The 13271-nt window shown below is 48.3% G+C and overlaps 1 protein-coding gene across 1 annotated transcript in view; it reads right to left on the bottom strand.

Annotated features, from left to right (window-relative positions):
* Positions 1 to 586: 586 nt before the first annotated feature.
* LOC149325442 (uncharacterized) overlaps positions 587 to 13271 on the bottom strand; it is a 98479-nt gene continuing 85794 nt past the window's right edge. The window contains exon 7 of the mRNA XM_089563275.1: positions 587 to 736. Coding sequence (XP_089419401.1) covers positions 587 to 736 — 150 coding nt within the window. The remainder of the gene's footprint in view (positions 737 to 13271) is intronic.

The following is a 13271-nucleotide window of genomic DNA, read 5'->3' as shown; positions in this document are numbered from 1 at the left end:
AGACGATGCGTAGTTGGCCGGAAAGAATATTAAATACAGTATACTACACTACATGCTACTATACACACTGAACAGATTTTGAGTCCTGATATAACGCTTCATACAACTATTTGAACAGGCATGAGAAGACGATGAGCGCACGTTGGGGAGCCAAAACACATAAAGAAAACATGAATTCTCCAGTAGTGGTGCTCTGACTGAAAGTTACCCTTACATTCGCGCTACACAAACAGAAACGTGTAGAGAGTGATATACTATAGGCAGTGTTAATAGAGAAAGAGTCCCTGGTATAAAATCGTTGCGCACGCACAAAAAGATGTTTAAAATAGACACCAGTCAAGGACCATATGCAGCGCCAACCCAAACGTATCTTGACCTCCCGCTGACGCGATGATCAGGCAGCAGCGGGCGCTAGTCAAACAAAGTTCATTGCTCCCTTTGGGTCATTCAGGTGACGGCGAAAATTAGCAGGGGGTTGGATGAACAGAAGAAAGCCGTTCACATGAATAACGCTGCCATGGAAAAAATAACTAAGGAAGGACAGTGTCGAGGTCCGATGATACCCTCCAGGCTGGCGTAGCAACTCTTATTTTTGGTCCAGGAAGTCTCGGGCAGCTTTCAGGCGATTCATTTCGCCGCCGCATTCGGATGGGGTGACGTTCTCAGAAATGCTGTCCACAGACCAGCCGACAATGTAACCGGGTTGATTTTGCATGTAATCTTTCACCTTTTGCATCTGAAACGCGTCGCAAAGCGAAGGAAAGCTTTAGTTAGCAAGCGCCGAAAGCAGGCGCAGAGCCCCTGACTAAAAACAAATTAATCCCGAAAACTATGTCGTTTATCGGGTTCCACAACACGTTTCGCTAGTTCAGGAGTGATGTGGACCTCAGCCCACCATAAGTGTTTAGTGCCAGGATTTTGAAAGAATCCAAGAAACAAATCATGACAGCTACAACATACGAGGTGATGAGCGAAGAGTTAAAGCTGTTCTGCCAAAGATTTCTTAGCTCCGGGGAAACTTGACAAGTGTTAAGCTGGGAATTCGTAACTCTGGACGTTTGGCTGATTTCGCTCAAGGAGTCTGAAACCCGGCCGGCAGCCTGATTTTTTGCTATGAATTTCTGTCGGGGGAAAACGTGCCATTCAGCGCCAGCCAAAACAAGCCCTTGTAGGAGGTTACACTAGATCCTCACCCTTAAGCGTTCTATGCAACTTTACAGTCGCCCTATACAAGCCAGGGACGGCCCTCGTCTACAGGTCTGGAGCTTGCAGTCCATTGCTGCACATGCGGCCATGCATAAAATTCGCACACATTTTACGAGTTCCAAATCTTAAGTATGAAGGCCGCCCGTCTTGTCGGGATGGCATGACCTTTGTCAAAAGTAACTAGCCCAGCAGTTAGTTTATATTGCAAACATTCGAATCTGCTAGGGATGCGAGATACAGTCGTCCTCGCCCCTCCGAGATTTAACACTTGCACTGTTTCTACAAAGCCCAACCACATGGTTTAGAAGTGAACCCTCTGGACGTTTTACTTTTGACAAAAGCGGTGCATGAATTGAAATGGATTGACGGAGTCCAAAATGGTAATAATATTTCTTTTAGGCTCGCACTTGGCTGTCTTCATCAGAAAAAGCTCTCACAAGGCTTTCATACAGCGGGAAAGGCTAAGTAAACATATTTTACGCGGAAACCTATTTTCACCTTCGCTAAAATGACGCATTTTATTGTCTTTTGAACACCTGGTAGACTTCTGTTTACGTCACAAATGGCTCTACGTGTGCACCATTGTTCGGTGCGTGAGCTCTTGGTCTGCAAGGCTAAGTGACTTGATTTTTACGAACTGACACGCCTACAGAGGTGCGTGGGTGCGATTATGGATTAGTCTTTATAATTTCATAATGAAAAATTGCAGAGAACTGCAGTCTGTTGCATTAGAGAATGCGAAAGCATGTGTTTGAAGATCAGCAACTTTTTTTGCAAGCCACTGTTATCACATGACACTTATCACCTGACCCTTGGTTGACGTCGGCAACTTTTTTGCGAGTCAATGTTGTCACGTCACTCTTATAACCTGACCCTTGGATGAGGTTTTTGCAAGTCATCGTTGTCTACCATCAGTGCACACCCCCCACGAACTTCGCGGCGTGCTGAACAGTGGAGGTTGATTTGTTTGCATGCACCTGGTACCGAGAAAGAGGGGTTTTCTCTATGCTGTTAGGCAACGTTCTGTGCACGTATTGCCAAATCATATTCCTTGGTGATTTGAATTGTGTTAGCAATAATGAGGTCCAATCAGTGCTACCTGTGCGTAAGGGCCCTAGTTAAGCTATTTTAAATAACTTGTTCTGTGAACATATCCTTGCTGACACAGGGTGACAAAAATAGGATAGTAGGCACTGCACACATTTCCAATCTTCCTCAAACGCTCGGTTACACAGTATCTCTGTTTCTGCTAGACTGCTAAATTATGTGCATAGCTACTCGGTACAGAAGGTTTTTTTTGGTGATCATTGCAAGGTGTCTGCGAAGGTTCGAATGTGTTGCTGTCGTGTTCTATAGCCTCGGTGGGTGTTCTGGAAGCTCGATAACTCTGCTGAAAGGTGAAATTTATGATACATGGGCCTGTGGTTATATTTCGGTCTTTCATAAGTGGGATCTATTCAAACAGGAGGATAAGATTTTGCAATCTAAGCCTCACCACGAATCGCATTTCTGAAGCGTCATAACCATCGTGAGCTTGGCCGTACATTAAACGACCTGCATGAGCTAGAAAGAAAAATCCGGAGGCTTACGTTGATGACAAACAGTATTAAAGCACAGTTGCAACAGTTTAAGGCAGAAAAATGTTAGGGGGCCTTAATTAGATCTCGGAAGCGTATGTTCCTTGAAGCACAGCCGTCTGGATGCACATTAAGTGATGAAAGGCAGGCTGCTCTTGTAAAAGAGGTATTAGCAATTCAATACAATGGAAATACTTAGTCACACCCCGGGGAATGTCACCAATTTTATGAATATTAAGGGCATTTGTTTGAAGTGCTTGAAGTCAGACTTGTGGGTCAGACTTGAGTAGCTTATATTGACACATGCCTTCCTTAGAAGATGAGGAAGAACGCAACGGGCCATTGGAGAAAGACGAAGTGACTCTGCTCCGTCTAGTGCTGACCTGACTGGCTGCCGGTGTTCCTCGGCGCAGGAGACTTCTTTGTAACGTTACGTTACAAATCTGGTGGAGGCAGTGCCGGGTACGCTTCCAGCGCATAATCTACCTCTCACTACGGAGCTTACTCCGGTACATCAGCGCCTCGGCCGCCGCCTACGTGGAGAGCCCCCGTAATTTGGACCCCTTCCGGCCGCTACCAGGCCGACGCAGCCTCGGGCCCCTGTAACACCTGCGGCAATGATATCTGAGAGTGGGCTTCCCGCAAACATCCTCTGTCATCAGCCGCGAACACCACCGTCTTTTCATGGAGACGTGTTCGAGGACGCCGAGGACTGGCTTGAGGCCTTCGAGCGTGTGGCACGTTATAACGGGTGGACCGATGAGCGTAAGCTCCACAACGTATACTTTGCTCTTGAAGAGTCGGCGCGGACATGTTTTGAAAACCATGAGGCTTCCTTTCCATCCTGGGAAGCCTTCTGTCGTGACTTGAAGGCCACTTTTCCAAGCGCCGACCGCCGGGAGCGAGCAGAAGCTGCGCTGCACTCGCGCAACCAGCGCCAAAACGAGAGCGTGCGCATGTTTTATGAGGACATGACGCGTATTTTCAAGCGCGCAGACCCACAGATGCCAGAAGACAAGAAGCTGCGCCACCTGATGCGGGGCGTGAAGCAAAAACTTTTCGCAGGACTAGTGCGCAGCCCACCGCGCACTGTTGCGGAGTTCCTCAGTGAGGCTACCACCATGGAGACGACGCTGCAACACCGGGCTCGTCAATACAATCGCGACGTGAACATCATTGGGTCCGACGCACTACCTATGCAGGGCGTTAGCGATATGGATGCACTACGCAACCTCGTCCGTTCTGTCGTGCGAGAAGAACTGCAAGCACTCCGGATGCCTTGCAACACGCCGTCCTTTCCATCACTAGCTGAAGTCGTCCGGGACGAGGTGCGTATGGCAGCTGAGCGAGTTCCTGACGTTTCCTACCAGCTCGACGCGAGACCCACCTACGCGTCCGTCCTACCTAGGGCTCCCACGCAGGACCACAGTATCAACACCGCAGCTCCAGCAATGGAGCCGCAGGGTCCTCCTCGCTACACCCCTCCGCCAACCTATCAGCGACCCCGTAAGAGTCAAGCATGGCGGGCCCGCGACCGTCGGCCCCTCTGCTTCCATTGCGGTGAAGCAGGTCACCTCTACCGGGTGTGCCCGTACCGCCGCGTCGGCCTGCGGGGTTTCGCACCGGACGACCCCTGCCCTCAAAATGGCGAGCGGTCTACTGAAATCGCAAGTCACCTTGCTGCGCAACAGCATCCTGTTACGTCCGGCTACCAAGAGCATCGGTCTACGTCCCCGACAAGCTACCGTTCCTCAAGTCCGAGCTATCCCCGACGCCGACGCTCTCCCAGCCCTCGCCGGGAAAACTAATGTCAGCGGCCTTCGGAGGCAGGGTCGCTGATGTCGCGAAATGTGAAGATCATCCGTCCTCGTCACGCCGACTCGACGAGATTTCGTTGGGGTCAGGTAGCAACAGCATCCAACGGGCTACCTTCGACCGATACGACGACATTCCGCTTGGGACAGGTGGTGACAGCATCCGACACACTACCTCCGATCTGCGCGCAAAGATTGATGGAGCCGATGTAACGGCGTTACTAGACACCGGTGCTGATTACTCGGTAATGAGCCACGGCCTCGCCCGCGAATTGAAGAAAGTTTTGACGCACTGGTCCGGCCCGAAAATTCGCACGGCGGGGAGTCACTTGATTACCCCTGTAGGCAAGTGCACAGCGCGTGTCGGCATCCGGGGTTTTGTGTATGTCGGAGAATTCGTCGTACTTCGCGAGTGACTTGATTCTTGGCCTAGACTTCCTGCAGACTAACGGCGCTGTCATTGACCTGAAAGAAGCGCGTGTGACGTTCTCGACGAAACGGGCCGTGGAGCGCATTGAAATCGAGGATCCGGAACTCAACGTCCTGCGTATTGTCGGCGATGACGTGAGGGTGCCAGCACGGTCTAGTGTGCTTGTTCTTGTGCGTCATGACTTGTTTCACGACTACGAGGGCATCGTGGATGGGCACCTCCCGCTATTTCTCGAGAAGGAGATAGCCGTTGCTCGAGAACTCGTTCAACTCCATAACGGTTGTGCTACTGTCCTCCTGACGAATTTTGCTAAGGAGATGCGGCACCTCGCCAAGGAAACGGCTGTTGCCTTCCTTCACGACGTTACTGCCTCGCCTCGTTTATGCACCGCCGGGGCAAACCTTCAGGAGGAGGCTACATCTTGCCGTCTCCTTCAAACCGTTAAAATTAGCCCGGACTTGACGCCCGATCAAAGGAATCTTCTTTCGGCTCTTCTGACTGATTTCGCAGACTGCTTCGCCACTGGCTCCAAGGTCGGTCGTACTCCTGTCGCCAAGCACCGCATCATAACCGATGAGGCCACGTTACCGGTATGCCAACGCCCGTACCGGGTTTCTCCTAAGGAACGTGAAGCCATTCAAACGCAAGTGGATGAGATGCTTGCGGACGACGTAATCCAGCCTTCGACGAGCCCATGGGCGTCGCCAGTAGTCCTCGTCAAGAAGAAAGATGGCACCCTGAGATTCTGTGTGGATTACCGGAAATTAAACAACGTGACCAAAAAGGACGTCTATCCGCTCCCCAGGATTGATGATGCCCTCGACCGTCTACGCGATGCCAGGTACTTTTCCTCATTACACCTCAAAAGCGGATACTGGCAAATCGAGGTGGATCAGAGAGTCCGAGAGAAGACTGCATTTGTGACGCCCGACGGCCTATACGAGTTTAAGGTGCTTCCGTTTGGTCTTTGCTCTGCGCCGGCCACGTTCCAGCGTATGATGGACACGGTTTTATCAGGTCTGAAGTGGCAGTCGTGCTTAGTGTACTTAGATGATGTCGTCGTTTTCTCGCCTACTTTCGAGCAACACCTGGACCGGTTGCGCATTGTGCTTCAAGCACTCAAAGGCGCACAATTAACGATCAAGCCGGAGAAATGCCATTTCGCTTTCAAAGAACTTCGCTTTCTCGGCCATGTTGTCAGTGCACAGGGCGTTCTCCCTGATCCCGACAAGACTACCGCAGTGGCAAGTTTTCCGCGTCCCAGCGATAAAAAGGCACTTCGGCGATTTCTGGGCCTTTGCTCTTACTACCGACGCTTCGTCCAAGATTTCTCCAAGATAGCTGAACCATTGACAGCACTAACCAGAGAAGACATACCCTTCCTGTGGGGAGGCGATCAAGAACAAGCTTTCCAGGAGCTCCGAAGCCGCCTCCACAGGCCCCCCATACTCGCCCATTTCGATGAAAACGCAGCAACTGACGTCCACACTGATGCCAGCAACGTTGGCCTTGGGGCTGTACTTATCCAGTGGCAAGATGGCGTAGAACGAGTTATAGCTTACGCGAGTCGAACACTATCCCGATCGGAGGCGAACTATTCAACGACCGAGAAGGAGTGTCTTGCGGTAATCTGGGCCATAAGCAAGTTTCGACCATACTTGTATGGACGACCCTTCCGTATTGTCAGCGACCATCATTCGCTGTGCTGGCTGGCCAGCCTCAAAGACCCGTCTGGACGCTTGGCTCGATGGAGCCTTCGTCTTCAAGAGTATGATGTTACCGTTGTTTATAAGTCGGGACTTAAACACCAAGACGCAGATTGCTTATCACGCGCGCCCTTAGACTCCGCTGCAGTGGAAAACGCCGACGATTTTCCCTTCATTGGGGCCATTACTCAATCCCATATGGCTGACCTTCAACGCAAGGACCAGGAGCTGGCGCCGCTCATCGAGTATCTAGAAGGCCGCGGTGGTCGGGTACCGCCTGTTTTTCGTCGTGGCTTGCAGTCATACACTTTACGAAGTGGGGTTCTCTACAAGCGCAATTTTGAAAGATCACAAGAGACATTCCTGCTCGTAGTACCTATGGACCTACGGCCTGACATCTTGAGCGCTTGTCACGACGAACCATCCGCCGGCCACTTGGGAGTTAGTCGCACGTTTGCCAGAATTCGGGCGAAGTATTATTGGCCGAAATTATTACCTTCAGTACGATCCCATGTTAAAACCTGCCGTGACTGTCAACGTCGCAAATCTCCCCCCATGAAACCAGCCGGATTTCTTCAACCTATTGCTCCACCGAAAACTCCTTTCCAACAAGTGGGAATGGATCTTCTTGGCCCTTTTCCAAAGTCAACTAATGGAAAGCGTTGGATTGTTGTCGCGACGGATTACCTGACCCGGTATTCTGAGACCGCGTCGCTCACAAATGGAACTGCCACCGAAGTCGCCGCATTCTTTGTTCACGACGTCGTATTGCGCCATGGCGCCCCGGCTATTATTATTACCGACCGTGGGGCAGCTTTTACGGCCCGCCTGACTAAGGCAGTGCTGAATCTTACACACACTAGCCATAGACAGGCCACGGCGTACCACCCGCAGACTAACGGCCTGGTGGAACGGCTAAACAGAACTCTGGCCGACATGCTGTCCATGTACGTGGATATAGAGCATAAGACCTGGGATCAAATTCTCCCATACGCCACGTTCGCATACAATACGGCACTTCAAGAGACGACGCGGATTACTCCCTTCGAGCTTGTCTTCGGCCGCCGAGTGACCACTCCCCTGGATACGATGTTGCCCGTATACCCCGACAAGCTGGTAGCGGCCAACGACGTCGGCTCCGTCTGAAATACACCTTGCACTTTCCTTGCACCTTGCTGCGCGCTGACTACAATGAAAGGAGAAGAGGCATGACCGAACAAAGCCAAGAAAACAAGATCCACACGCTTGGTGTGGATGTTCTGCCACAACCGGTCCGCGAGGTGCTTAGCCTTGGGCCTAAGTTTGCCATCCAACCGAAGAAGACAACACCGGAGCTTCTTGCCATTGTGCGGCGCGTTGCCAAGGCAAGCCCTGAGTCGGAAAGTGGCCGCTACCAGCTCTGCGAGAGGAATCTCCCAGTGGGACGTACTGTAAGGTACTTGAAAGACAATTCCCTTGCGTTGCTGACCTCTGACAAAGAGGGGGGCTTTGCTGTGATTTCCAAGGACTTGTACAAAACTAAGGCGTTAGAAACCATCAGCTCTGTTTTTGACGAGCACAAGACATCAGCTGTTAGGAAAGCAAAGGTAACTGCTATGAAGCTATGCAAAGAACTTAAACTTGACTACCTCCTTCGAGGCATAAAAACTTGCAAGAAGTCTAACTTGGACGCGTTTTTCACTGTAAAAACTCACAAACCAGACTGGCCCTTGAGGGTAATAATTTCTGAGGGAGGGACGTGGCAAAAGATTCTTGGTGTCTTCTTGCAAGCAAAATTAAAACTACTAACAATTGACGACCCATTTCAGGTGAAATCTTCGGACGATATAGCTAGATTTTTAACTGACAATTCTAGCAGTGTCTTTGCCGCATGCTCAGTTGATGTAAAAGATTTGTATTATTCCATACCGCATGACGAGCTGATGGTGTCTGTAGAAGAATGCATAGATACGCATGGTGCTGTTGCATTTCAAAACGCCTGCGGAATGTCTATTAGAGGGTTCCTGGAGCTATTAGCAGTGTACCTCAGGTCAACTTACGTCTGTTGGGAGGAAAAAGTGTATCTCCAGAAATGCGGTGTTTGCATTGGTTCATGTATCGCGCCTCTACTCAGTGATTTGTACTTGGCGCGAAAAGACAGGTTCCTGAACGTAACGCTTGCAGGTACTAGTGTTAAAAAGGTATTTAGGTACGTTGATGACTACCTAGTTCTTTGTGATGGCCAAAGGGCGAATACGCTAGAAGCAGTAATGGAGGAGGTGGGTCGCTTTGCGCAGGCTTTGCAGCCACTTATTATCACGCACGAGCTTCCTGCTCAAGGGTCACTCAGGTTTTTAGACCTGAGACTTGAGTTCACTAGAGGGCACGCCTGCTGGGCCTATGAGCCCAGAGCGGAGAAAGCGCCAATGCCCTTCCAATCAGCTCACTCTAAGCTGACCAAGAGGGCTATTGTGAACTTGTGCTTCACGAATGCCTTGAGGAAATCCTGTGTTCACAAAATGAAGGTGAGCTTTCTTCGCCAGGCGGAACGGCTTGGCAACTCGGGTTACCCCTCGCACCTGTTGGTATCTGTTGCCAAGCAGATGAAAAAGCACCTGATGCAGGCTAGGCCCGAGCAGCAAGATGATGCACAGAAACAGAAAGAAAGGAGGCCGGTAGTAGCAATTCCGTATCTTCACAATATTTCCCATCGCCTGAAAGGCATAGGTCGAAAAGCTGGCGTGAATGTAGTGATGACTGCTCCTAATAAACTCAAAAGTCTGTGCAGACGAGTCAACTCCGATCCGACCAAAAAGAAGCAGGGATGCACGATAAAGCATCGAACCCCCTTTGTGGAGTGCACCGAAGGCCTTGTTTATTCGTTGCCAGTGACTTGCGGTAAACAGTACATTGGGCAGACTGGCAGGTGCATGAATGAAAGGCTGCTAGAACACAAAAATAATTTCGAGCAAGCTTGCAGGAACCTGGGAATCCATTGCAGAGATTGCCCTTCAACTAGTTTATTTATTTATTTATTTATTTTACAGGTACTGCAAACCTTATGCAAGGTCTTGGGCAGGAGTGGGTGGTCGTGACCGTACAGAATATATGCACATGACAAGAAAACGCACTTCAAGATAACAGATGGTCAACAGCGACAAATTCGCACGGTTCTTTGTACAGAGTTTGATTGTGGCCGGGAAAAAAAAAGAGAAAAAAAAAGAGAAAAAGAAAGAAAAAAAAGAAGAGAGAAAAAACAAAGAAAATGTGTCGAGAGCGTAAGAGGTGAACACGGGGCACAAGAACAGGTTCAGAGCAGGTTATTATACATTTCGTTGTTTACTCAGGAGCGCGTCTGTGAACGCATCAAGAGTGGGGCATTCAACAGTTTGGGCATCCAGCACATTCCAGATACGGGTCGTCCTTGGGAAAAAAGAGTTCTTGAACACATTGGTTTTGCACGTGAAATCCTTTACCTTTCTGTTGTGGAATGATCGGGTCGCACGCGCATTTGCGGGTTGAATATATCGGTTTTTGTCTATTCGAGTTTTTTCGTTGTACAGTAAATAATAAAACTTTAATCTTTCACGATACCGGCGTGATTCCAGTGCTTCTAAGTTAGCAGTCCGTAAGAGACAGGTGGGGGACATGCGCCGACTATAGCAGTTGTAAATGAACCTCGCTGATTTGCGCTGAACGTTTTCTAGTTTCGTTATGTTTGTTGTTGTGAAAGGGTCCCATACGATGGCTGCGTATTCCAAAATCGGTCTAATGTATGTCTTGTAGGCTAGTAGTTTTATTTCAGGTGGGGATTTTCCGAGGGTTCTTCTTAGATATCCCAGTCGCTGCATTGCTTTATTTTTAATGTAGTCTATGTGCTGGTTCCAACTAAGGTCAGGCGTGATTATGATTCCCAGGTACTTAAAACTTGACACTCTTGTTAGATAATGATCTCCGATTTGGTATTTAAAAGTTAGCGGTTCTTTCTTTCGCGTTACAGTCATTGCAACTGTTTTTTTGGTGTTGATAGCCATTTGCCACGTGGAACACCAGGTTTGTAATTTAGCGAGGGATGAGTTTAAGGTTACCTGGTCATGTGAAGTAGATATTGCGTGGTAGATTATGCAGTCATCTGCAAAAAGCTTTATTTTTACTGGTATATCAGCAGTGATATCATTAATGAAAACCAAGAACAGGAGCGGTTTTCCAAAAATGCAAAGCTTTGGCTAATCACAAAGACCAGTTAGTCCGGGAAATAATCGAGGCAGCTTCGATAGCGAGTCTGCGCGACGATTGTGTCAGCACGCTGTCTGTTGCTTTGACTAAGAAAGAATTTGACATGTTAAAAATGTGATTATAAATATCTGTGATTATTTGTCTTATGCTTTTTTGTGGACGCTTGAACGATATGGTTGCGACGCATGTGTTTTTTGAGAGGGTGAAGAAGGTATAAGAAGCAATGTTTCTTCGAAATAAAAACCAGTTGTAAGTCAGCGCTTGTCTCTTGTCCCGATGTTTTGCGCTGTTCCATCAAGAATTACAACCAGATTTCTTTTCTTCCCTGTTTCAATAGCATAGCAATTGCTATGACATCAATGTTCAGTATAGGTTATGGAAGGCACAAAAAAGCTACTATATCGCTACTTCATCGTTTTAATTAGTTACAATGCTAAAGCCAGCCTGCCTTAAGAGTCGGAATCACAATGAATGACGAAGCCGCAATTATATTGCAGTTTTCCTCATGCCTCCCCTGGCTTATACTGACCTTTGATGCCATTGCCATTGCTCAGTTTTTAAAAGTGAAGCAGGAGAGAGAAGATATTTAATTACAAATTATTTAGCAGTCATAGGCGAATACTGTGTGGTTATCCGTGCATAGTAGTGCCTTATGCATCATTAAAACAAAAAAAAAATGTGCAACTGAAATTTGCTCGGCTGCTGACCCAAAAGACGTGGGTTCGATCCCAGCCGCGGCGGCTGGAATTTCTTTGGAGGAGAAATTCTAGAGGCCCGTGTACTGTGCGATGTCAGTGCACGTTTAATTAAAGAACCCCAGGTGGTCGAAATTTCCGGAGCCCTTCACTACGGCGTCTCTCATACCCTGGGTCGCTTTGGGACGTTAAACCCCATAAACCAACCCAAACCAAACTGAAATTTGTTGTCTGCCTCTTTGAGATAAAAAATTTTGAATTTTTCCTTCACTATTTTAGAGCATGAAATTCAGTTAATGGTATCTGAGAAACAGGAATTGTAACAGCCATTTCTCTTCAGCAAGAAAACTGTCATTGGTTTAAGTGTTTTCCCGATTCAAGGTTACCCTATATTTTAAACTGCACAATGTATTATGTGACAAGAACCGTCAAGCACAATAGGTGTGGTTTTAGAAATGACTGGAAGTGATAAGGGAATACATTTACTTAGAGCAGGTAGTGACCGCTGATCCGGATCATGAAGAGTAATAACTAGAGGAATATGAATGGGGTGGAGTGCATATGGCAGGTTCTCTCAGATCATGAATGGCAGTTTTTCAATACCCCTCAAGAGAAAAGTATACAACAGCTGTATCCTACCGGTATTCACCTATGGGGCAGAAACGTGGAGGCTAACGAAGAGGGTTCAGCTTAAGTTAAGGACAACGCAACGAGCTATGGAAATAGAAATGATAGGCGTAACGTTAAGAGATCGGAAGCGGGCGGAGTGGGTGAGGGAACAAACGCGGGTTGAAGACATCCTAGTCGAAATCAGGAGAAAGAAGGGTGCTTGGGCAGGGCATGTAAGACGAAGGCAAGATAATCGCTGGTAAGGGTAACGGAGTGGATTCCAAGAGAAGGCAGGCGTAGCAGGAAGCAGCAAAATGTTCCATGGGCGAAGGTTTGCAGGAACACGGTGGACATAGCTGGCGAAGGACAGGGTTAATTGGAGAACATGGGAGAGGCCTTTGCCTTGCAGTGGGCGTAGTCAGGCTGATCATGATACTTGCAGAAGAGCTTGCTCATGTTAAAATTTTCATTTGGTAAATATGTGCTTGTTTTACATGCACACAGCTTTTGAAAGGACTAGCATAGTGATAATTGTATTGGGCTTCATAAAATTGTAGCTCTGAATGAAGGTTTGCAATGAAAGGTGTCTGCACTTGGTCACAATATAGGTACACACTAGTGGCGACATGACACACACGATCAGTACATTCTAGTTGTATTCTTTCTTTTTTTTTCATGGGGTTATATGCAGGATAGTATGAAAAGGGCATTGGAATTGACTCTTACTTGCATTATTTTCATTCATATTTGCAGGCACCCGGTGAAATGCACTCCTAGCCAAAGCTCCTTCACTCAGCCGAGCAAGCTACGGCATCATCCAGCATCTTAGTTTCTTTTGAGCGCTTACAGCTCACTGCGGTGGATTTGGTAGATGGGTTTACTTTGCTTTTGGCAGTGTTCTTGGCATTTAATGTCAAGTACACCCCAAAAACAAAGCGGGCTTGTCTGCTGCTTGAGACACTAATGGGGCTTGATCCTAGCGAGCGCCTCCCGAGCGTTTTTTGGGCAGCCACAGCAAT

Source organism: Amblyomma mixtum, chromosome 10, assembly GCF_055824585.1.
Source record: "Amblyomma mixtum isolate Tamu chromosome 10, ASM5582458v1, whole genome shotgun sequence".
NCBI lineage: Eukaryota > Metazoa > Arthropoda > Arachnida > Ixodida > Ixodidae > Amblyomma > Amblyomma mixtum.
This window is presented reverse-complemented; position numbering and strand designations above follow the sequence as displayed.